Source organism: Balaenoptera musculus, chromosome 12 (genome assembly GCF_009873245.2).
Source record: "Balaenoptera musculus isolate JJ_BM4_2016_0621 chromosome 12, mBalMus1.pri.v3, whole genome shotgun sequence".
Classification (NCBI taxonomy): Eukaryota; Metazoa; Chordata; class Mammalia; order Artiodactyla; family Balaenopteridae; genus Balaenoptera; species Balaenoptera musculus.
The window spans coordinates 27,286,457-27,312,966 of NC_045796.1; the positions used below are offsets into that span (position 1 = coordinate 27,286,457).

Genomic DNA, 26,510 nt, shown 5'->3' on the forward strand with positions numbered 1-26,510 from the left:
CAAACTTTTCCAAAGTGATGGCAACATTTTATATTCCCACCAGCAGCATGTGTGATTTTCTCCTCCTTGAACTACTATTTTCTTTGAACTTCAAAGATACCATACTTTTATAGTTTTTCTTCTACCTCACTAGTCATTCCTTCTCAATCCCCTTTGCTGGAATTCTCTTCTTTCAGGCTTCTAGCTTTTTCTGAGCCTCTTCTTCCACATATTCTCTCCAGATAATTTCACTCTGCCCCCAAACTTTTAAAGCCATTTATATGCTAAAAATTCCCATATTTGTGTCTCTAGCCCTGAACTCTTCCCTGAGGTGGACAGCCTCTATCAAACTGCCTATCTCCATTTGAATGTCTAACAGGAGACATTTGAAACACAACTCTTGATTGTTCCTATTTGAAGTTCCTTCCTCTTCCCCTATTTCACCTTGTTTTTCAGATCCAAATCCAAATTGATTCTTCTGTTTTTCTCATAGCCTACTTCCAATCCAGCAGCAAATCCTACAATCACTATCTCCAAACTATTAAGTTGATCCATATGAAACATCCAGCAATTTATTCTGAATCTTTCCATCTCTACATCTCTTAGATTTTAAGTCACCATTGTCTTTTGCCTGATTACTCCAAGATACTCCAATATGACTTCCCCGCTTCCAATCATACCTATGGTCTATTCTCCCACAACAGCCAGAATGACCTTTAAAAACACAAATCACTGGACAGCCACGTGCAAAAGAATGAAACTGGACCACTATCTTACACCATACACAAAAATTAACTCTAGGACTTCCCTGGTGGCGCAGTGGTTAAGAATCCACCTGCCAATACAGGGTACTCGGGTTTGATCCCTGGTCTGGGAAGATTCCACATGCCACGGAGCAACTAAGCCCGTGCACCACAACTACTGAGCTTGCGCTCTAGAGCCCACGAGTCACAACTACTGAGCCCACGTGGCACAACTACTGAAGCCCACATGTTCTAGGGCCTGCGTGCCACAATACTGAAGCCTGTGCGCCTAGAGCCCATGCTCTGCAACAAGAGAAGCCACTGCAAAGAGAAGCCCATGCACCGCAACAAAGTGTAGCCCCCGCTCACCAAAACTAGAGAAAGCCCGCGCACAGCAACGAAGACCCAACGCAGCCAAATAATAATAATAATAATAAGCGTTGGTGAGGATGTGGAGAAAAGGGAACCTTTATACACTGTTGGTGGGAATGCAAATTGGTGTAGCCACTATGGAAAAAAATACTGGCGATTCCTCAGAAAATTAAAAATAGAACTACTATATGATCCAGGAATTACACTTCGAGGTACTTATCTGAAGAAAGTGAAAACACTAATTCGACATTTGGCTCTCTCCAAGACCCGGGTGAGGAACTGCCATGTGTCACGGAGGCACATGTGTTGCCTCAGGCCACAGTCTGGGGATCACAGAGATGGGTTAATAGAAATATATGAGAAGGAAGATATCTATTTAGGGTCATTTTTTGGGTATTGCCATATTTCAATAGGTACGTTACAACTTTTTAAAATTGGGATAGCAAATGGGTATAATTATTTTATTAAAAAATCATCTATAATAAATGTTTTTCTCAGAAAAAGAACTAGTACATTTAAAGCACATTGTATACACATTAAAGATAATGCCATTTCACCCCTCACTATTTCAATTTGTTCTCTTCTTAGATGCTGTTAAGTCATTTTCAAACAATTATTCTAATGTTAATGAGAATATTCTAATGTCTAATGAAAATATTTTAAACTCAGAATTGTCTTGAACTCCTAAAATAATAAGAAACCCACGTATTCACTTAAACTTAAGAATACAGTATTGAGAAATGTAATTTGTTTTTTGTCTAACTTCTAAAATTTATCATAAATGCATAACTTCTTAGTCATACTGTAGAATGTTCACATATTACTTTGTTCCATTGATATGTTGGTGTTTTCACATAGTCTGTATTATAAAGTATCTTATCACTCAACATAGTCCAGTGTTTCTGACCTGAGTTTACAATTTTCAAAACTGAAGCTGCTTTTTTAAAAAACCTGAAGAATATTTAAAATCTAAAATACTGACTCTGAAGTCCTCAAGAGAAAAAAAGGGGGGAAATGTGAACTTTAGTAATTAAAACAGTTGCCACTCTCCTCTACTTTGTTCTTCATGTAAAGCCTCTCTTCCGTCGTGGGGTGTGGAGATGAGGGTGACAGTCCTGACAGAGAAATGACCTGCCCGTCATCTCAAATGCTTAGCGGGACAGCTGAATCCAGGACCACATACTCTTGACTCCCACCAACCTCTGGGGACAATCCTTCCTCATTCCATTCTTCTTTTGTTACCCATTGGAAGAGGTCTACAATGTTAAGCACAATACTTTTGGGGAAGTTTCCTTTTCCTCTCAGACAAGTCAATCTCTCAAAAGGAGAGAGGTATGCCAAGTTTCTGGATACCTCTTCTTCCCTAGTATTTCAAATGCTCAAGTTTATACAGCAAAAAAAGATCAGGTTTATTAAGTAAACGTACTTTGCCCTGCCCTAAAGGCAAGACTCTTGCTCATAAAAGCAACACATGCCACATGTAGAGGTATTTGTAAACTGTATGGGTAGAAAAAACATGAGGAGATTGATCCATTACCTGAGTAGGACTCTGAAGACTTAAATCTAAACCGCAAGTAAATTCTGTATGATGTTCCACTGTTTCAAGAAGAGGGTCAGGCTTTGAAAAGTTCCAGAATCTGTGAACATAAAGAAAAAGAAATAATTTAAATATTAAAACTACAAAAAATTTTATCTAAGAAAAAATAGATATTTAACATAGCAGATTTCATCAAAACAGGTTCAACCAATTCATAAATGCAGAGCCCCACTACTAATCTACATTTAAAAATCTAATAAAGAAAAAAATGTGCTCTTTTCTACTGTATATAAAAAGACAAAAACCAAATGGAATTATTAATCAATCTACCCTTGCAAAAGTTTATTATATTCTTATTAGCATACTTTGTAGGATGGAAGCCTAACAAGTTTTGGTTGTTTGTTTTTTTTATATAGTACAAGGACATTTGAGATGAGAGACACTAGAGTTTTTTAGCAATTTCTAAAAGCATTCATGGCTATAAAATAAGGATATTGGATTACATGAACTCTAACATTTTGTGTTTTTAAATACTACTTCATTTCTCAACAACTGACATGAAAAGATTGCAGGTTTAATTTACATTTCAACAGCAATTCAAAGTCTTTAAAAAGAATCTGTTCTCTTATGAAAATCTCTGCAATTCTGAAACTACCTTTTTTCTGAGGCACAGCCTTTCTTATAGAGTCCACGTCAATGTAATTTCTAGCGTAAAGAAAAACTGAAATATGTTTTCCTGGGCCAATATTAAGTATTCTATTTATCCTCTATAGACTGGGAGTGGTAATATTTATCATAATATATCTCTGATTTCTACTGCACGGAGAAGAATTTGGCCCTATTTTCAATGCACAAAATAGTACTTTATGTCTAAAGCTTTATTTGCTCATCATCTTTATTATTTGACTCTAAACACACCACAAAAATGGCATATTCAGAATCATAGAGTCATATCCAATTCAGCTTCCCTAATGATCTACGACATGGAACACACTGAAGGTTTAGCAGATCTCTTTGAAAGAGAGTAAATACACAGAACCAACAGTCAGTTTGTTTAACCTGGTGGTATTATTTCCCTAATAAATACAGAGTCGGTCTCATTAAGTTTGAAAAGGATTGTTGCTATGGATAATCCACTGTTGGGTACCAGAGAGACAATGAATAAATAGCTCATTTATCAGATTACTGAAATCTATACAATATTTAAAGAGAGTGATTTTACTTTTGAAAATTTTCCTGTCCAAACAAATGAGGGAACAGGCTGCAGTCTCTCTCAGAAATCATAATAGCGGTCTCCACTGTCTTTGCATATTTGTTCCTTTGGGTCTAGAGACAGAAATTGTACTGAAATCTAATGTTCCAGATTTTGAATAACCAAAAGTAAATATGTAATTGTGTAATTTCATTCCTGAAACATGGTTATTTACTGATTTGCATTATTTGAAACAATAATCAAATGATTTTGCATATACCCACTTTGTTCCAAAAAATATTCAAAATGGTTTTTAAAATATGCATTTAATATGGCAAAAATATGTAAGTTAAAGGAAAAGTAAGGATAGTAAAGTAAATTCAAACCTGCAATGAGACTGGTAAACAAAAATATATTCATGAAGTTGTATATATTTGACAGGGAGGACCTTGAGACGCTAAGCTTTCCATCAGCCAAAGAAGAAAGGGAGACACGATCAGGCCCTGAATTCATAGTGTCTACATCTAAATTGCTCTTGGAAATCTCAGAAGGAAATTCATCCTTGGGAGTTCACAGAGAAGAAACCCTATGCTTAGGTAATGAAGAGCATCCTCAACATCTCTTAAGGAAACACAGAGATGTTGTTTCATGGGCTGTTACTCATGAGTCAATGGCATCACCCCAAAGGGTAGTTTAGCAGAGTCCTTCTATGGGAAGGTCAATTTAATCCAGGTATCAGCTCTCTGACTTCATTTGGGATTTAGATTTTATTTCAGTAGAATGGGTTACTCTTTAGACAAACCATAAAGACTGGTTTCTTTTAGAATTTTTTAGGGATAATAAAAAGCAACAAGGATTCATTTATACCCTCCTGACAAGTTCCTAGAAAACAGTTTTTATTGTTATTTTAAGCCAGTTAAAGGATAAGGCTGCACTGAGGACAGGAGAGGTGGGCCTTATGAACATTAGGTTACCTAATGAGGACACAAGTGTGAAACCATCCAACTTCAGCTTGAATAAGTGTGATAGGGAAAGTCACACATGCAGGAGAGCTGAAATTCTACTCAAAAAGTCAATTTGAATTTGCGCTAATACATAGCTTAATGGGCAGTCACAGCCCCACCCAGTTCCACACCACAGATTCATACCATCCTAATTTTAACACAGGAAAAACTATCAAGTATTTATCTGCATTTTGCAAAAAAACCTCATCAAACAAAATGCATGCTAAAACTCTAAGGTTAGTATTTGGTGAAGGGAGGGCTAGTCTAGTGAATGCCATAAAAGTGCTATTGGTTATGATACCATTTCATAGCTCTGATAGAAACTATGTAATATACAAAGTGTATATTATGCTGCAAAAATGATGGGAGGTTCATTCCCAGCAGAATAGCTGACTAGGTGCCTAGACCAACACTCTTACTGAAAAAAACCAAAATCCTACATAATACAGAAAAACAAACACCACAAAAACTTCACAGAAGCATCAGTGAGGAACACGCAGGTAAAAACTATGTGAACACTGAAACCCACAGGAGGACATGGAACATGAATCCAGCTGTTGCCTTAGAGGGTGTGTGAAATAGGGAGAACCCGAGCTTCAATTTTCTCAACCTCAAAGGGAGGAGCCAGGAAAACCAGAAAAAGCAATATTAATATTAATAATTTTCAGTAAATTAAAACGTCTTATCAAAAATATCAAGTTGAATACAGTAAATTGCATAAGCCAAATAAGTTGAGAAAACCAAAAGCTGAGCACTATGACTATAAACTATAATTTGTTTTTTAATCATAATTGGCCTTTTCAATAAATAACAAAAGAAATGTATGTCCTTCTTTCCTCATTCCCACCCTCCAAGGGCAACCACTGTTAACAGTTTGACATGTACACTGCCAGAATTTTTTTATCTATCTCCGTTCAAATTCCAACAGGAAGGGGTGAACTGTAAGGAGGAGGCGAGTTTTTCTCCAGGTTTTCTCACGATTGCAATTAAGGGAGTGGGCAAGGTCTCTCCTTGCAATCTTCCTCTGGACTCTAGGGCCCCAAAAGTTCTATATATCCGAGAGCCTTCATGCACCTACCACACAAGTAAAATAGCCTCCTTTTAATATGGGAGAAGTCAGGCTACATATATCATTAAGTGGTCAAATAAGGCACATTATTTTTAAGTGAAATGTTTGTTTTGGTCCAGCACGTATACTACTTGGTGCCTTTTCGTCTCTTTGCTGATGAAATCACTGACTATTTAAGCTCTCTCATGGGAAGTAAATATACTGGACAGGCCTCCAATGATTAAAAATATTACAGAACTGTAGGGACATTTTTCATTTAAATTGGAGATGGAAAGAGAGAAAAATTCATCATAGTACAATGTCTTGGTTGAGTTCCTTTTTGCCTTCTGACTGCACAATTCTTGAACAAAGCAAGCATGTAGCACTGTGTCAAATAAAAGACCAAAATTATTTCAAAAATTAAGCTGAAATTACTTTTTACTTGATTAAAATGTAATTTGAAATCTCTATACTAATGCTTTTGAAATTAAGCCTACAGGTGAATTCAGCAAAGGGTTTAAAATATTTTTCAAAGTTCTTCCTTTTTCTTTCCTGTTTTCAACTTGAGTTAGTTATTAACTCTTTGTGAGTCTTTCCTAACTACAAGAAAAAGATGGGGAAATGTTTTGGCAACTTTTCAATGCCTTACATGTACATTAATTTAAATTGGTTATTAATTAGTAATCAGATAGTAATTGTGAGGTTTTTGTTTTCACACTGCTCATAATTTAATTTTTTAGGGATCAGAAGGCATTTTAGGTCCTTCATTAGTAACTCATAGTCATCTGGTGTTTTTGAAATTTTAAGCAAATTGCACCATTGTAATTCCCTCTGTTTGCACTATTTGGGTCCAGCACTCTCTAGAGTGATGAGCAAAAATGTAACAACAGCTTCTTTCCTCATTATTTAATTACTTATTCATTCAACAATTTATAAGCCCTAGAATGTGTGAGGTATAAGCACCAGAAGCAAGAGAGACCTGGCCTCAGCCCTTCCACAGCTCACAGGCCAGTGGGGTAGACTGACATTTTTTTTTAAATCACAAAAACACAAATGTAATTGCAGTTGACAAATGCCCCAAAAGACAACGCAGAAGGATGTAAGAATGAACTCCCAAGGAAGTGACACTGAGCTGAAATCTGAAGGTTGAGGAGTTAGCTAGGTGGAAAGCAGAGAAAGCAGCTTGGATTTAAGGTGGTAACAGTGAAGATTAAGAAAGGTTCATGGACTGGAGATAAATTTAGGCAGAAGAATCCATAGGACAGAAGAAATCAAGAATGATTCCCATGTTTCTGGCTTCTATCATAATACTTACAATGCTTCCATGCATTTACTTACTTACAGATCTATTTTCCTGTAATAGGCACTAAGCTCCTTGAATTCAGGGACAGTATCCTATTTGTATCTCTTACATGTATAAAAGTATCTGTCTGACACATGGACATCCAAAGAATAGTTCATGAATGGATGAATAAAAAAATTAAGTGAGGATATTAAGGACAAGATAGATAACTAAGGCCAACCTCACAAATAAGGTAACTTTTAAATCACCTTTTGATGTGGTTCCCAAATGATGGACCAAAAACTCCTTATACCAGACATTCAGAAAATACACATTCCCCAGCTTTGCTGAGGAATTTTTTCCTGAAAATTCCAATTGACTGGGTCTGAAAGGAATCCAGAAAGCTTTTCGCAGGGAATGTTGATGCTCAGCTAGCTAGGTTTGGGAATCACCATCCAAAGCAGTACTTCTCCAACTTAACTTATTTCAAGATACAGATCTGATAAATTCCCATTAGAAACAGTAGTGATTTCAGGCAGAAGGTGAGGCCAATAGGGCAGTGGTTCTCAACCTTGACTATACTGGAATCAACCGAGAAACTTTTAAAAAATACTGACCTGTGACCACTATTCCTAGAAATCCTGATTTAATTGGTCTGGGGTGCACCACCGGCTTTGGGAGGTGCAAACATTCTCCAGGTGATTGTAACGTGCAGCCCAGGTTGAGAACGTCTGACCTCCGTGGGGGGCATTACCCATTAATTGAGAAGCACTGATCTAGACCAGTGGCTCTCAAACTTAAGTTTGCATTAGAGTCACCTGGAGGGCTTGTTAAAACCAGATTCAGAAGTTCTGGAGTGTGGCTTGAGAATTTGCTTCAGAAACAAGTTCCCAGGTGAAGCTGATATTGCTGGTCTTAAGCCCACACTTTGAGAATCACTGATCACTGGTGGTTAACAAATTACTGGGAAGAATTTATTAATAACCTGTTAGTGTATTAACAGCTGTTAGTTCCAGCTTACCAATAATAAAGAACAAAGACGATCCAAAACTGACTCCTTCACTTTACCCAATCCATCCTCAGCAACAAAGACTGACACAGTTTACAGAGTGCTTTCTCATTCTCTTGTACTGCTTTTGATCAGCACAAAAACTTTTCAAAGTAGATATAGAGGGTATAATTATTCTCACTTCAGAGATGAGGAGACTATGGGCAAAGAAATTAAGCAATTCATGGTGACATAACTAACGGCAGCCCCAAGGCACGAGACACTACTGGCTTCAAGTCCAGTACATTCTACCGAAAGATGCTCCCATTCCCTTTTTCTCTAGGCCTGGGCCATGCCAGGGAATCTGGAATATAGCTGGGAAGGATCTGGGACTCTTCAGGTGGTTTTGATTAACATCCTGAAAATTCAAATGAACTGGACCAAGTCAGGCTTCCCCCAAACTCCTCAAACTCCATAGAAAATTTCATAAACCAAAGCCCACACCAAGACTCCATTAGCCTGCCAATTTAGATTCAAAACCAATACCCCAAGGAAATCATGAATTAGAATAAATCTGCATTCCCATGGCAAGAAGCATAGGAATCTTCCTTTCTCTCTTCCAATATTTTTGTATGTGCACTTACTGCATCCTCTCATCTACCTTGCTTTCTCTTCCTAACTTAGGTATCACTCAAGTGATCAGCTCTTTTCGTAACCTCAGAGATTCCCATCCTTTTGAAGTCACAACCCCCTGGGTAGAACACATGAAATCATGGCCTTATTATTTTATCATCTGTATCACTTTTGGAGGGGATTAAAAAAACAGAAATTGTAGACTATCAAAACAATTTTTTAAAGAGGTAAACTTTCATTAATTAATTCAAAAATGCTTATTGAGTGCTAATGCTCATTTTATTTGAATGATTAGACTGGAGAGTTATTTGTGTTTTTTGTTTGTTTTTGGAACTGGTAATAACAAAATAAAGTTTAAAACAGAAAAATACTAATTGCCTGCTAAATGAAGAATATATGATTAATTTTGAAGAATTACTTAACAATTTTCACAGATGACTTTTAGAACACTGAATTACAGATATCCGGAAACCATACCATATTTACAAACTTTCAGGGTTAAATATGATAAAATTCTAGACTTAAGCTTCTTTATCCAAATGAATTAATAATAATATTTCAATTAAGACTTTAATTAGATCAGTATTTTAGATGGGCTGACTCTACTTCATCACAATAAACATTAAGCCCAGGAACCATACACCACAAAGCCTAGAGTACTTTGGCAAATTAAAGAAAACCATTAGCTGATGGAAGGCTTGTTCTGGAAGTATTTATGGCTGTGATCCATAGGGATGCAGATGACTTTCCGAAGAATGCCACACCTCAACAAGAGGAGATAAAGGAAAAAAGAAAAACTCACACTGGGTTTGTTCACTGCTTACTGGTCCAAACTGAAGAACCATGAAATAATTTCGCAGTAAAGTTCCAAACAAATATCTGACTACAAAAGAAACTAACTAAAAAAGAAATGGTAAGAACGCTATCTACTCGTGAAGTAGTATCAGTATCTCAGGGAGACGAATAGTCTATGTACATCTCAACTGTAACTGGTGCCAACATGTGACTACCTGGAGCAGAAGAGCATTTCACAGAAGTACAGACGATGACGTGATTAACATGATCAGGTGAGGCTGCAGTAGAACCTCACTCCACACCTCAGTGCTGAAGAACATTCAACTCACAGCAGCTGCCTGCCCGTGCTCTGGTCATTGATTAGCTCTATCACCATGAAATACTTAATGTCTTCACCTCAGCAGCTAAGCATTTGTGAATAAACCCACTCGGGTTATCAGGCTGTGAAATGTCTGCACAGATTACAAGGATCTCCTTTGTTGAACAACTCTCTCCTCAGAGGAGGATGGATACAGTGAAGGGGGTGAGGGGAAGAACACAGACACGAATAAGGGTGGGACAGAGAAAAACAGAGACAGACCAGACCAAGTAATTCTGTTTCTTTTCTGGTGATTGGACATGAAAGCTTAAGGGAAAAACAGAAAAAAAAAAAAAATCAGTCTGCAGAAAGAGGAGGAATGATGAAGCAGGCATTTGGAGTAAAGCAGTTTCAGTACTTTCCTTAGGTTCTGCTACACGCCTACCCTTGGACTCTGAGGGATCCCATATTTTGAGAAATATTCCCCTTTTCTATTGAAGCTAGTTCAAGATGGTTACTGTTTTACACACACATGCGCGCGCACACACACACGATCTAATAAGAAAGAAAAGGGACGCTGCTGAGCTTTGTTTAAGATGAAAACAGATTAATAATTGGTTTTTATTCTCCATATAGTTCATTCTATTAGGTCAAATCTCTAAGAATTCAGTTTTAGAACATTTAGTATTCCCACATTGTACCCTGGGGTTTCAGGACAGCCCTCAAAGGTGAATTATTTATCCCTGAGTGCTCAGGGGACAGAGTAAACTACTAACAGCTGACAGGTAAGTACCCCATTGATCTAAAGAGACTGACTATGCATGCAAGTCACTAAGAGAGGAAAACACTGAGGTTCCCTGCTCTATAACTTTTTAAAAAAAACCGTAACTGCACAGATTAGAGTCCATTACTTCTACAAGGTTCATGACAAAGAGCAGCCGCTTCCTGCTGTACCTCCTCAGCCCTTCACCTCAGAGGCAATCACTTTAAATTCTTTTAGCTGTTTCTTCTGATATTTTAGTCCATATTTTCTAAATAATACACACACAGAATTCATTGATTATTTTCATTTTCAGATTTTATCTTCTGACTTCCTACTATGGAAGATGAGGCAAAGCAACATTTACATTAGATGCTGTATAAATATATACAGCAAAATCCACTCAGTTGCCTTTTGACACTGCACAACAGACTTTTTAAATTATAATGCAAATTAACTGACAAAATCCATAAATTTTCTGTTGGAACTAATCAGCACAATTCAGAGTTCAAAGCGGTGACTTCTACTGCATTAAGCTAAGGCTTAACATTCCTCACTCCTTTTATTTATTTATTTATTTATTTTTACAGTTTCCCAGAGTGGCCTTTTTTTTTTTTAAACATCTTTATTGGAGTATAATTGCTTTACAATGTTGTGTTAGTTTCTGCTGTATAACAAAGTGAATCGGCTATATGTATACATATATCCCCATATACCCTCCCTCTTGCGTCTCCCTCCCACCCTCCCTATCCCACCCCCCCATCCCACCCCTCTAGGTGGTCACACAGCACCGAGCTGATTTCCCTGTGCTATGCGGCTGCTTCCCACTAGCTATTTATTTTACAGTTGGTAGTGTATATATGTCCATGCCACTCTCTCACTTCATCCCAGCTTACCCTTCCCCCTCCCCGTGTCCTCAAGTCCATTCTCTACATCTGCATCTTTATTCCTGTCCTGCCCCTAGGTTCTTCAGAACCATTTTTTTTTTTAGATTCCATATATGTGTGTTAGCATACGGTATTTGTTTTTCTCTTTCTGACTTACTTCACTCTGTATGACAGACTCTAGGTCCATCCACCTCACTACAAATAACTCAAATTCATTTCTTTTTATGGCTGAGTAATATTCCATTGTATATATGTGCCACATCTTCTTTATCCATTCATCTGTCGATGGACACTTAGGTTGCTTCCATGTCCTGGCTATTGTAAATAGTGTTGCAATGAACATTGTGGTACATGACTCTTTTTGAATTATGGTTTTCTCAGGGTATATGCCCAGTAGTGGGATTGCTGGGTCATATGGTGGTTCTATTTTTAGTTTTTTAAGGAACCTCCATACTGTTCTCCATAGCAGCTGTATCAATTTACATCCCCACTAACAGTGCAAGAGGGTTCCCTTTTCTCCACACCCTCTCCAGCATTTATTGTTTGTAGATTTTTTGATGATGGCCATTCTGACCAGCGTCCTCACTCCTTTTAGATCTATTTCTTCGTGTGCTTGCATTAGGTTTTGAATTAGACATGGATTTGATGTGATTCTTAAAGAAAAATGTTAGTACTAAATAATTCTGAAAAATGTTCTGCAGTTATAAATCAAGGTATTTAAAATCCAAAGTCTTACACATTTTTTCTAATTAATGTATGTGGTTTCATTTTATAGGAAATTATTTTCATTTTTCACCTGGCATTTAACTAGCAAAGTTATGCTTCACTTCATCAAAAGATATTTCCAGTATGAGAATAATTACCTTAAGAATTTTCTAATTTAAACAAGTCAAATGGAAAAAATCTTTGGGGACATATCAACGAACTTGGGAGTTACTGGTTCATACCTACAAATATCTTAACCATTAGGAATATAAAGCTTAAAGAGATTTAACAGCAAAGTGCATATTACAATTGATTGTAGAAAAAAATAAAAATATCTTTCTGTAACTTTAGTTAACAATTAGGATACCAATAAAAGATTCCAAGTTTTGTTCAACAGTAAAATTTTGCAATCTAGTCATTACTGACTTAAATACAAGAGAACAGCAAGTTTTCTCCTTGAAAAATATCATTTTATCTCAGTAGGACTTTCCGTTTTAAATTTGGTTTTATTAATTACTACTTCAAACATAATTAAAGTGAAAACCTCATTTAAATACAATCTTTTGCAGGCTTTTAAGATCAGAGTGACCAAAGGATATCGTAAATTTTCATATAATTTAAATTCACTTATATTTATAAACAATTATTTAGTATATCCATGCCCCGGATGCCAGGGACAAAACAAGGAAACAGATAAGTCCTACCCTGTAATCAGGCAACATGCTTTATTAACATATTTGGTACTAAAATATCCTTGCAAGAATTAAACAAAGGTGTGAATGCAAATGTTCTCATTGTTAAAAAAGAAACCAAAGACGACTACATTAAGATGCTTTCTTAATATCAGTGATGAGGTTTACTGAACCTTTGCTACAAAGCAAAAAATGTGATAGAGTTACAAAGACATTTGTATCTAAGATCTCTGAAAGGCATGGAACATTAAACAACTCTTGGATCATTTTAAGAATACAGTGGTAGTTCCCACAAATATTAACAGTTAGTATACCATTAGCCACACAACTTCTTGAGGTTTGAAGAACAAATGTAGAGGAATTAAAAGCAACTATCTTAAAAGATGAAGTAAAATGATCATTTGAAGCCTGCACAGGCGCTCACATTCAGCCACATTTCTTATCTATTTACTTTAACTGACCTTTTTTTGTGAGTAAGGGGGACTAGGTAAAGTTGAAATGAAAGGTTTGTGAGACAGAGTACATATTCAGCTATACTATCTGTTTACTTTGGCTGACCTTTTTTTATGGGGAAGGGGAAGAAAAAGAAGTATCTGCTCGTGGAAATCTCTGTGCTAATAATCATAAGGATCAAAAAAAGCCCATCATGCACACCAAAGTAAAGACACTTACTGTATAAAGGCAAATCCCACGAGAGTAAATGTGACAAAGATAAAAGGTATTTCTGTGTCTGCTGCTTTGTTAGGCTTCTAAATTTACTACAATCCACCTAAAGGCCATTTTCACACTTATGCAACATAATAAAGCTATTTATCTTATTTTACAATTAAACATTATAATTAAATATCACATTTAATAATTAATTTAAAGGTACTGATAGTAAGAAACATTTTCAGCATCTTATTTTACATGAGCAAATACAGCTTATTTTTCTCTCAAATGTTTTTATTTTAATTACCAACCCACAGAAAAATTCAAAGAATAATATACTGAACATCCATATACCCTTCATCTAGATTTACCAGTTGTTAAAATTTTGCCACATTTGCTTTATCTTTCTCTCTCTACACATACGCATATAAAATAATATCTGCTGAGCTATCTAAAAATAAACTACAGACAACATGACTTGAGTCTTTTAGTGATTCTGCTTGTTTTCAGCAATTTCGATCAGAAATATAAGAGCCCTAGGCTTACAAGATGTTTTCAGGTATCAAGTAACATAAAAAGACTGGAAATAGAAGATCTAGGTTCAAGTTGGCTCTATGTGACATCAGCCAGTCTTTCTCTCTCTCTGAGTCAACTGTCTTCTGTATAAAATGAGCACACGCCCCACAGTAGTGTTGTGTGAAAATGTAAGTTAGACCCAGGTAACCAAAACTAAGAAGTTAAATGTGAGAACAGATATTGATGTGGAAGGATTTTTGGCATAATAAAGACTCATCTCCTCTTGGCCCTATCCCACTCAGTGTTCCGACTGCCTGAAATCCAATCCAATCGGGGCACTTCTGACACTGGAGGAAGGGGAGCCAATTCCTAACTGTAGCGACTGTCATTGCCACTGCAGGACCTTATGCCTGGTCCCTGCCCACCAAATGCCAGTATTGTCTTCCACCGTTGCCACAAAATCAAATATGTCCCCACTAAGAACTACTGAAGGTGTAACTTAAAGTGTAACTAGGAAAACATACACGTTAAGCCTTAAGCCCTTTTACCTCCATATAAATAAATGGGTAAGAATGTTCTTCTAGAAGCCCATGGAGACAATGTGAAAGTTCTAGAAATCTAAGATGCACTGAAGGGAAAAAACATTCTGCCAAGGGGGCAGAAAGCCCCTGAAAGGAGAGGAGGTAGAGAATGCTTACGTAAAGTTTACCTGGTGTATACCTTTCCTTTCCAGACATTTTTCAATGAAAATGTAGATATATGCACATATAATTAGAGAAGTTTTTAAAAAATCAATAATTATTAAGATAGCAAGCATCTAGGTCTAGGGCCAGCCCCAGCAGAGTGCTGGAGCCAGCTCATTCTGGCTTGTGAGAGCTGGATGCGCACATCTCTTCCCGACCCCATGTTTACTGACATCATAACACACAGGTAGCTTGATACTGCCCTGGTGGGGGTATTGACACCACTGAACTCCTATCTCAAACACTACACATCAGGCTCCCCCCACCCACCTAAAGAGCTGGTTGTTAAATATCTATCAGCACACCACTGGTCAGCCCTCACTGTGTTTTATGTTGAATAATAAATTGTTAATAAACTCAAATGGTGTCATTATCAGATCTACACACAAGAGAAGCATTGATAAAATACTCTTACCTTGTATTTATATTTTTAGAACTCAGAGCTAGAACTATGAATGTAAAAGTTATGTACTGGAGAACATGTTGACAACAAGTTTCACACTGTCACTAAGAAACTGAACTCCAAGGAGGCAGGGGCCAACAAAAGGCCAGGTTGAGGCTGCCTGTTTTGTTGTCGTAAAATAAAAATTATCTTACCCTTGAAGACTAGAGCTGAAATGGGCCTCAACCCCACAGAGATGCTCTTCTGTCACCATCCATTCTGGCGATAATAATAATGACTATAGTAGCAAACACTTATATAGCATTTACTATGTGCCAGAATTTGTATATATTAACTCACCTAATCCTCACAGCAATCTTAATGCAGTAGGTACTATCGTTATCTCCATTTTAAAGATGAGGACATTGAGCCACACAGTTTTAAAATAACTTGTTCAAGCTTATACAGAGAGTTAAAGGCAGTCTGGCCTTCATAGTCTGGGGCCATAACTCCTGTGTTACCCGGGAATGTGCCAACCCACAGTTAGTCCCTTCAACATGTATCTTTCACTACCCCACATCTATTTTTGTGACTACGTATCTCCCACTACGCCAACACAACTGACATGCTCGGGGTTCCTTTGTGTGCTTCTATTTCTCTTTAAGCCTTTACTTTTATCATTTCCTCAGCAAGATATTCCAAACTGTCTACCACAATGGCTGACAGATAACAGCCATTCTGTAAAATATGCCTGAATTTTAAAGCAGAGTACAGCGGTACCATTTTATATCCAAAAAGGAGCTTAACAGTTGAGTTGGAAACATTAAAATTGCTGGTATGGGCAAAGAGTTTCACATCATACAAGCTGTAGATGAGTACAGTTTGAAAACATTGGAATTAAAATTCACTTCATATTTTTCTTGCCAAGAAAAAAATCTGTAAGTCTAAAAAAACCCCTGCTATTTGGTTTATTATTAACAAAGACCACCGATTTTAAAATGTTTTAAAGGTTAGAATATTTATAAAAGTATCATGAAACAGAAAAGTGTTACTCTGTTTGAGGCTAAACTAATTGTTTTAGCTTTAGCAATTTATGAAAGCTATATCTTTATCTGAGAAATATTTGCTACAACATGGAAGAGACAAAATATTCTTCCTAATGAAGAAACATAATTATAGCAGCTTTTATTTTTATTTGGCTTGTTGATTTCTGCCTGTGTTTATGAAATGATCTACTTGGTATAAAACCAAACACTAGCATTTAGAACTCAAACCATACCTAGGTGTGGCTGGTACAGCAAACACGCCTTGACAGAAGAAGCAGTAACCTAATGGAAAGTACATCGGAAGAAAGATAATATGCTAAAACCTATGGTGATAACATTCATAAAAGAATGGAAATGATCCACTCCGAAATATTTTAAATTTAGTACTATCTTCAGTGAAGTTTAGAGAGAACCAATGTCTATTTTTACAGAATATATTGCCCATCAGCTGAAGAGAGTTCTGATATTTTTTCCAAAAGGTTGGAGTTTTTATTTAACCTAAATCATACAAAATAATTTCAAATCTGTTTTATACATTACTTTCTAGATCTTTATTACTTACTTGATGAAGCATAATGAACTACTATACAGGTGAAGGACTTAAAGATTTTCCCTATTAGATATGATAATATATCCATGTAAAAAAATATGGAACTTGCAATTTATAAAACTAAAATATCCGTCATAGTGTCGGTTTTGATATAATGCCCACCATATAAACTATTTTAAAAGCTTAAAAAACTAAACAAAATATAAATCAGCAAGTAAATGAAAACTTGTATTTGAAGAGTTTACGTTACAAAAACTAGCCATACAGAATCTAGAGTGATATCTGTATAATTATCAGTGCTAAAAACTAAACAGGTTACTGTTGGTCTTATGTCTCAAATCTTTTTTGTTTTAAAATAATTTTTCTGCCACTAAAAATATCATCAATCCACTGAGATTTAAAATTCTTCAGAGGATAAATTTAACTCGTATCACATGGTGTAAAAATCTACCCAAAATGCACCTTTTCTGACCTTTCTAATGAGTGGTCACCACACAAAAGTAATGAGAGACTAAACTCACACAAGGCATTAGTACAATTAAAAGTCGTATTTTCAACATGTGATGAGTTACAAATATGCATACAAATACACATACATTCAAAAATTAAAGTTTTTCAAATCATTTTGTTTTCTTTTTTCTATTCATTTTCCTTTGCATAAGAAAGTCTTTGATAATCCTACATTGGAATATACGATTAGTAGCCCCAGTTACATTTAGTATGAAGGTGGAACAGTAATAGTAGCTAGAATGTATGTTAAAATTAAAATCCTATTTCTGGAAGTAAAATGATGTCGCTTCTATATACTGCCAGTGAAGCAATTTGGTTTAAGTTTTCTTACTCCACTTCAGACTGGGAAAATGTTTACCAATTTTGTAGGAAAAAAGGAGAACTCCAGGTTTCAGACTTGACTAGAGATACTGTTCTCATTAACTGAGACAAATAATGTAGATAAATAAGCAAGCCTTGCAGAGGGAAGGAAGGGAAGAAATAAAGAGCTCAGTGTGAGATGCTTGTTTGGACGCTAGGTGCCTGCATCCAGCATAGAGCTGAATAAGCAGGCCTGAAGCCCTCAACAGAGGTCAGAGCTGGAAAAGGGGGGTGGGCATTATCACTTAGAATGGACATGTAAAAAAGTACTAAGCCAGAGTCTGCCAAGTTTAAGGGGGAGAGAAAGAGATTCCATGATGAAGTACAAAAAGGAAGGGTCAGGGAGGATGAGAAAAAAAAAAAAGAAGACGAACATGGAATCCCTGGGGTAAGGAGTTTCAAGAAGGAAGGTGTGATCAACAATTTGAAATACAGCAGCGAGGTCCAGTATGACAGGTGCTGACAAGTGGACTGGATGTGGTATTACTGAGGTCAGTGATGGCTTTTGCCAGAACAATTTCAGTAAAGAAGTGTGGCTAAAGCCAGCTGTGGGCTTAGGAGTAAATGGACATATAGCCATAAGTGCCTAGGACTATACGCTTTCAAGGGTCTACAAAAATGTCTAAGAGCTGAAAATTAAAATCAATTTTTAATTAAATGTATATAAATTAACATTATTAACTGATAAGTTTTGTATTAAACATTTCATTCCATTTGAAAACAATTTTTAAGTTAGAGTTTTTTACTTCACAAAAATTCCTAAGTAAGCATAATAATTGCCAAGAAATCATAATCAATCGTAAGTGAGCCACTCATTGCCAAATGACTTCAAAAGCCAAAGTATAAAAATCTTTTCAAGATAATTAGCCCTGTTTAATCAGTGATGTGGATCCATTTTATAGATTCAAATGATATGGGGTAAGACCTCCAAGCAGAGCACCCTGGGACTGCAGAGCTTTTATGGCCTTGGTGAATGGAGCTTAAGGCGACACTAAAAGCTTGGCTAAGAAGGAAAGAAAAGTTAAAGGAAAACACAGGATAAAGGAAGGAGTTACAGGCTGAGGAGAAAGCCAGTAGAGAGTTGGAGACTGAGGATATAACAGAGAGAATAGGTAATTTAATGGAACAAAGTGCTGAAGGACACAGAAGTGTATGGGGTTAAAAGCACTCATGTGCAAGGCTTCTGAATAGCAGAGGAGGAACGGATAGGTATAGATTTAAATAAGTTTACAGGCTTGCAGTGAAAATAGATAATCTGCGCTTGCATCCTACAATTATTTTTTTTTTAAAGAGAGATAAGGTTGTTTGCTGAAAGTGCAGGGAATAGGGCTGGGGGGGATGGTGGCTTGAGAAGAGAAGCAAAGGTTGGAAACCGAGATAAAGAATTAACACAGTATTTTCAAGTATGTTCTCTTACGCAGTTCTTATGATCACCTTGCAAGCTTATGAGGACAGATATTACTAATTCCATTTTACATAGTAAAGAAACCTGAACTCTAAGTTATATAGAAAAATTGCCTATTTGAAGTCTTTTTCAACTATGTTTAAGATCTGATATTACCTAATTATAATCTCAATTTTTCCAAATGCTTACAAATCTAGCTCTGATGCTTTTGATCTTGTAGTATGTCATAGAACCATGACCTAAGCCATCTCTCTCTCCCCAGAAGCACTAAACATCTATCCCCCAATCTCCAGTCTTGCTCAGAATTCAGGAAAGAATCAAAGCCTAATTCTTAAAAGTGGAGAGAAAAAAATCTATAAAAATACTGAATCACTATGTTGTACACCTGAAACTAATATAGTATTATAAATCAACTATACTTCAATAAAAAGTGAAGGGAATATTAAGACGCTGAGCCAAAAACTGTAATGATTTCTGAGCATAGTTAGGTACCTACAAGATTTTAGAGTACTGCAGTTTGCATTCAAAAGCCCAGTTTTATTTAACATATTCCCGAGTTAAACCTACATCAACAAAGGTAAGGCATCTCCCAACTGGGTGTTTCAGGATACTTAAGTGTATAGATAAAACAGGGAGTGGTCAGTAGAATTAAGATCATAATGACAATTCTGAAAAGAAAGAATAAGTAGTCACTAGGTTTTCCCCTTTAGTTAGAAACAGAACAGTGAAATGGATTTAAGACGTCAAAAGATTAATGCTCCCACCTCAGTTGTCAAGACTTTGGCAATCAGCTTTAAACACCAGAAAAGACTTTGAAATCCGAGAACTAGATTCTATATTCGGAAATCCCTTTTGAGCCCACAGGTGACACTATGTAAGAGAGAAGATTCCAAGTTCACTCTTCATCTTGCTCAGCCTACCTGGAGGATCTCACATTACTGATCCACACCAGATCCACATCTGGTTGACATCCTCGCCAGCAGTTTCTCTGACATACTGCATGTTCTGGGGTCTCCTCCTGTTTTGGGTGGGCTGTTCCCTTCTTCCTTCCAACATTAATTCCCTCCTGAAGATAGTTTTTTGTTTTGTTTTGTTTTTGTTTTTTTGCTTTTCTTTCTCTAAACTTATCACCCTTTGATTGATGCATTCCTATGGACCAAACCATCAGTAAGTTAATGGTCTTCAAAGCCATATTTACAGCCCTAACCTCCAGCCAATGATCTAGCTCCAGAGATGCACTTTGGAAAAGATTGGGGTGGGTGGTGAACAACTGATAAGTTTTCCTCCTGTCTGCCAGGTTGCCGTTTTTTGGCTCCCAGGCTAAAAATTCTATAATCACTCCATACTATTTTATACAGACTATTAAAGAAAAAAACTGGTTATGGTACCCTTTTAATTGAGAGCTGGAAGACAGTGTGATTATATTTCCCAGTTTGTCTGCCTGCTTGTATTGGATCAGACAAAAAAACCAAGTTAGAGCATGTAATTTCTCCCAAGGCATTGTTCTAATTTATTGTTAGAATTACATTCTACACTAACAAAGTTACATAGCTTCTGCCATATCAAATACTGACTCAGAAGTAAAGCGGAGAGGAATTCTGGGTAGTTTGAAGCAATGAGGCCATGTACATCCAAACCTCTTAGTGTATCCTCACAAAAACCAATACAGAACAACAAAAAGAACAAATAAAACTCAGGCTTCAACACATCCAAACTTGTAATTACACGTAAAAAAACAAAACAAAACAAAAAATCCCCCAGAGTCCCAATGTGCATTCTCCCATGTTCCAGATCTAAGCTTTATTGGACAGCAAGGGCAATTTAGGAAAAACTGAATAGAACAGGGAAGAGCTAGGATAAGGTCTAAAACTGATTTAGAGCCACCACCAGAAAGAAAAAGCCCATCCTATGGGTGAAAATACTGAAAAAAGCCTAGCATAGAATAGAGTACAGATTTTAAAGTACATAGGACACAAGGAGCTATTTTAGGAAGTTAATAGTTTAAAGGGAAAAGAGGATTAAAAGGAAGGAAAGGTACTAATCCCAAACCATCAATCATGTACATGGATATGCAGAAACACATAAAGTCTTAATCTATTTTTTAAAAAACATAAAAATAAAATGGATACCATAAACTCAAACATTTCACCTGACAAAAGACCACCTCAAAAAAATAAATAGCAAAGTGTAAGAAAAACTGTAATATAACATTCTAAACTGAATATCGCTAAACAAGCATCTGGGGACAGGAAGGAAAAATAATTGACCTAGCTCAGTGTAGTATAATAAGAAATATATTTGATCTTGGTCCGCAGTTCCTGGCACAGAGCTCCTAAAACCCCTGGAAGTTCCTGAATGATAGGAATGTCTTCTGTTATTCATAAGGAGTCCCTTTGGAACACACCTGAGTTTATGCTAATGAGGTGACTTAGGATGGAGTCCTTACATAGTCTCATGTGATTAGAGGGCTGGAATTTTCAGCTCCATCCACTGAACTCCCAGAGAAGAGGGAGGGCTGGAAATTAAGCTCTATAAAAACTCTTGAACAAGATTTGATGAGCTTCAAGGTTGGTGAACTTACCCATGTGCTGGCAGGGTGGGGCACTCCAATTCCATGGAGACAGAAGCTCCTGCACTCAGGACTCTTCCAGACCTCACCCTCTGTACCTCTTCATCTGGCTGTTCATTTTTATCCTTTACAATATCTTTTATAATAAACTAGTACACATAGTGAATGTTTCCCTGAGCTTTGTGAGCTATTCTAGCAAATTATCAAACCTGAGGAGGGGCTCTTGGGAACCCCAATTTACAGCTAGTCAGTCAGAAGTACAGGTAACAATCTAGGCTTGCAATTTGCATCTGAAGTAAGGGCAGTCTAGTGGAACTGAGCTCTTAATCTGTGGGATCTGATGTTATCTCCAGGTAGATAGAATTAGAATTGAGTTAACTTTGTAGGACACACCATTGGTGTCTGCTGAGAATTAGAGAATTTCTTGGTGTGGGAAAACTCCACATACATCTGGTGTCGGAAGTATAGAGCTTTCCCCTTACAATCAAGAATTCAAAAACAAAGAAAAGAAGTGGACAAAAACAGGAAAAAGTGAAATAGAGCTAACTGGACACAAGAAAGAAATAGAAGAAAAACGGCAAATTCATATCAGAAATGAAGACAAAATTACATGGTGCTCAAAGAATAAATTTACACAAAAATATAAGGACATCAAAGACAGGAGAAAAATAACCAAGGAATGAAAATGAGACTAAAAACGTATCAGAGAGAAAGTATCTGATATAGAAGACAAGTAAGAGAGATTCAATTTATGTTTAATTGGAGTCCCTATAGGAAAGAAATGTAAATCAAGGAGTTCATATTCAGCTAAGCTATCCTTCAAGCATCGAGACTACAGAGAAATAGTTTTAAATATGCGAGAGCTCCTGAGAAGTCTGTACCCATGAGCCCTTCTTGAGGAATTTACTAGAATATAAACTTCATCAAACTAAAACATGATGAGGAAATTTTAGCAAAAAGATTGATGATGAGCATTTAATATATATAGTTATGTACCTAAGATGAAAACAAAATTGGAGACAAGAGTGGAAGAATAATATATAATATGATATGTATTACATGTTATATGTGGTATGTTCTAACAAAATATAAATAAAACAACTCAAAATTTGATGCAAAAGGGAGAGTAAAAAAAAGGAAGGTAAAATAAGCTCATCGGTTATTGTACATGCAGTAAGTAGGAGTTAAAATAAATACCATTAAAAACTCACAAACCTGCAAAAATCCTCAACAAAATACTAGCAAACAGAATCCAACAGCACATTAAAAGGATCATACACCATGATCAAGTGGGGTTTATTCCAGGAATGCAAGGATTCTTCAATATACGCAAATCAATCAACGTGATACACCATATTAACAAATTGAAGGAGAAAAACCATATGATCATCTCAATAGATGCAGAGAAAGCTTTCGACAAAATTCAACACCCATTTATGATAAAAGCCCTGCAGAAAGTAGGCATAGAGGGAACTTTCCTCAACATAATAAAGGCCATATGTGACAAACCCACAGCCAACATTGTCCTCAATGGTGAAAAACTGAAACCATTTCCACTAAGATCAGGAACAAGACAAGGTTGCCCACTCTCACCACTGTTATTCAACATAGTTTTGGAAGTGTTAGCCACAGCAATCAGAGAAGAAAAAGAAATAAAAGGAATCCAAATTGGAAAAGAAGAAGTAAAGCTGTCACTGTTTGCAGATGACATGATACTATACATAGAGAATCCTAAAGATGTTACCAGAAAACTACTAGAGCTAATCAATGAATTTGGTAAAGTAGCAGGACACAAAATTAATGCACAGAAATCTCTTGCATTTCTATACACTAATGACGAAAAATCTGAAAGTGAAATGAAGAAAACACTCCCGTTTACCATTGCAACAGAAAGAATAAAATATCTAGGAATAAACCTACCTAAGGAGACAAAAGACCTATATGCAGAAAATTATAAGACACTGATGAAAGAAATTAAAGATGATACAAATAGATGGAGAGATATACCATGTTCTTCGATTGGAAGAATCAACATTGTGAAAATGACTCTACTACCCAAAGCAATCTACAGATTCAATGCAATCCCTATCAAACTACCAATGGCATTTTTCACAGAACTAGAACAAAAAATTTCACAATTTGTATGGAAACACAAAAGACCCCGAATAGCCAAAGCAATCTTGAGAACGAAAAATGGAGCTGGAGGAATCAGGCTCCCTGACTTCAGACTATATTACAAAGCTACAGTAATCAAGACAGTTTGGTACTGGCACAAAAACAGAAATATAGATCAATGGAACAGGATAGAAAGCCCAGAGATAAACCCACGCACATACGGTCACCTTATCTTTGATAAAGGAGGCAAGCATATACAGTGGAGAAAAGACAGCCTCTTCAATAAGTGGTGCTGGGAAAACTGGACAGATACATGTAAAAGTATGAAATTAGAACACTACCTGACACCATACACAAAAATAAACTCAAAATGGATTAAAGACTTAAGTGTAAGGCCAGACACTATCAAACTCTTCGAGGAAAACATAGGCAGAACACTCTATGACATAAATCACAGCAAGATTCTTTTTGACCCAGCTCCTAGAGAAATGGAAATAAAAACACAAATAAACAAATGGGACCTAATGAAACTTAAAAGCTTTTGCACAGCAAAGGAAACCATAAACAAGACCAAAAGACAACCCTCAGAATGGGAGAAAATATTTGCAAATGAAGCAACTGACAAAGGATTAGTCTCCAAGATTTACAAGCAGCTCATGCAGCTCAATAACAAAAAAACAAACAACCCAATCCAAAAATGGGCAGAAGACCTAAATAGACATTTCTCCAAAGAAGATATACAGATTGCCAACAGACACATGAAAGAATGCTCAACATCATTAATCATTAGAGAAATGCAAATCAAAACTACAATGAGATATCATCTCACACCGGTCAGAATGGCCATCATCAAAAAATCTAGAAACAATAAATGCTGGAGAGGGTGTGGAGAAAAGGGAACCCTCTTGCACTGTTGGTGGGAATGTAAATTGATACAGCCACTATGGAGAACGGTATGGAGGTTCCTTAAAAAACTAAAAATAGAACTACCATACGACCCAGCAATCCCACTACTGGGCATATACCCTGAGAAAACCATAATTCAAAGAGTCATGTACCAAAATGTTCATTGCAGCTCTATTGACAATAGCCAGGACATGGAAGCAACCTAAGTGTCCATCATCGGATGAATGGATAAAGAAGATGTGGCACATATATACAATGGAATATCACTCAGCCATAAAAAGAAATGAAATGGAGGTATTTGTAGTGAGGTGGATGGAGTTAGAGTCTGTCATACAGAGTGAAGTAAGTCAGAAAGAGAAAAACAAATACAGTATGCTAACACATATATATGGAACCTAAGGGAAAATAAAGGTCATGAAGAACCTAGTGGCAAGATGGGAATAAAGACACAGACCTACTAGAGAATGGACTTGAGCATATGGGGAGGGGGAGGGGTAAGATGTGACAGGGTGAGAGAGTGGCATAGACATATAGACACTACCAAGTGTAAAACAGATAGCTAGTGGGAAGCAACCGCATAGCACAGGGAGATCAGCTCGGTGCTTTGTGACCACCTAGAGGGGTGGGATAGGGAGGGTGGGAGGGAGGGAGATGCAAGAGGGAAGAGATATGGGAACATATGTATATGTATAACTGATTCACTTTGTTATAAAGCAGAAACTAACACACCATTGTAAAGCAATTATACTCCAATAAAGATGTTTAAAAAAAAAAAAACAACTAACTAACAAACCAGATAATAAATGGTTGAATTTTTTGAAAAACAAGGGACTAATGATAAGGATAGCATTAAATCTGTATATTGCTTTGGGTTGTATGGACAATTTAACAATAGTAATTCTTCCAATCCATGAGCACAGGATATCTCTCCATTTCTTCGTGTCTTCTTTAATTTCTTTCATTAATTTCTTATGGTTTTCAATAAACAGGTATTTCACCTATATTAAATTTACTCCTAAGTATTTTATTCTTTTTGATGCAATTGTAAATGGGGTTATTTTCTTAATTTCTCTTTCTGATAGTTCATTATTAGTATATGGAAGTGCAACAGATTTTTGTGTACTGATTTTGTATCCTGCAACTTTACTGAATTTATTAGTTCTAACATTCTTTATGGAGTCTTTAGGGTTTTCTAGATACAATATCATGTCATCTGCAAATAATGACAATTTTACTTCTTCCTTTCCAATCTGGGTGCCTTTTATTTCTTTTTCTTCTTTAATAGCTCTGACTAGGACTTCCAATATTATGTTGAATAAAAGTGGCAAGAGTGGGCACCTTTGTCTTGTTCCTGACTTTACAGGAAAAACTTTTAGCTTTTTTACTATTGAGTTTGATGGCCACTCCAATGGCATTTTTCACAGAATAAAACAAACAATCCTAAAATTTGTATGGAACCACAAAAGACCCTGAATAGCCAAAGTAATCTTGAGAAAGAAGAACAAAGCTGGAGGCATCATGCTTCCTGATTTCAAACTATATTACAAAGCTATGGTAATTAAAACAGTATGGTAATGGTATTGTAAAAAGAAACAGGTAGGACTACACCAAACTGAAAAGCTTCTGCACAGTAAAGGAAACCATCAACAAAATGAAAAGGTGACCTGCGGAATGGGAAGAAATATTTTAAAATCATATATTTGATGAAGGGCTAATATCCAAAATATATAAAGAATTCACACAACTCAATAGCAAAAAACCAAACTATCCAATTTTAATAATGGGCAGAAGATCAGAACAGACATTTTTCCAAAGAAGACATAGAGATGGCCAACAGGCACA

At 36.4% G+C, this 26,510-nt stretch overlaps 1 protein-coding gene across 3 annotated transcripts in view; it reads right to left on the reverse strand.

Moving 5' to 3' along the window:
* Positions 1 to 26,510, reverse strand: part of PEX7 (peroxisomal biogenesis factor 7) — a 91,000-nt gene that overhangs the window by 23,571 nt on the left and 40,919 nt on the right. For all 3 annotated transcript variants that reach the window (XM_036871979.1, XM_036871977.1, XM_036871978.1), the window contains exon 9: positions 2,632 to 2,731. In XM_036871979.1, the coding sequence (XP_036727874.1) occupies positions 2,632 to 2,731 (100 nt within the window). The remainder of the gene's footprint in view (positions 1 to 2,631; positions 2,732 to 26,510) is intronic.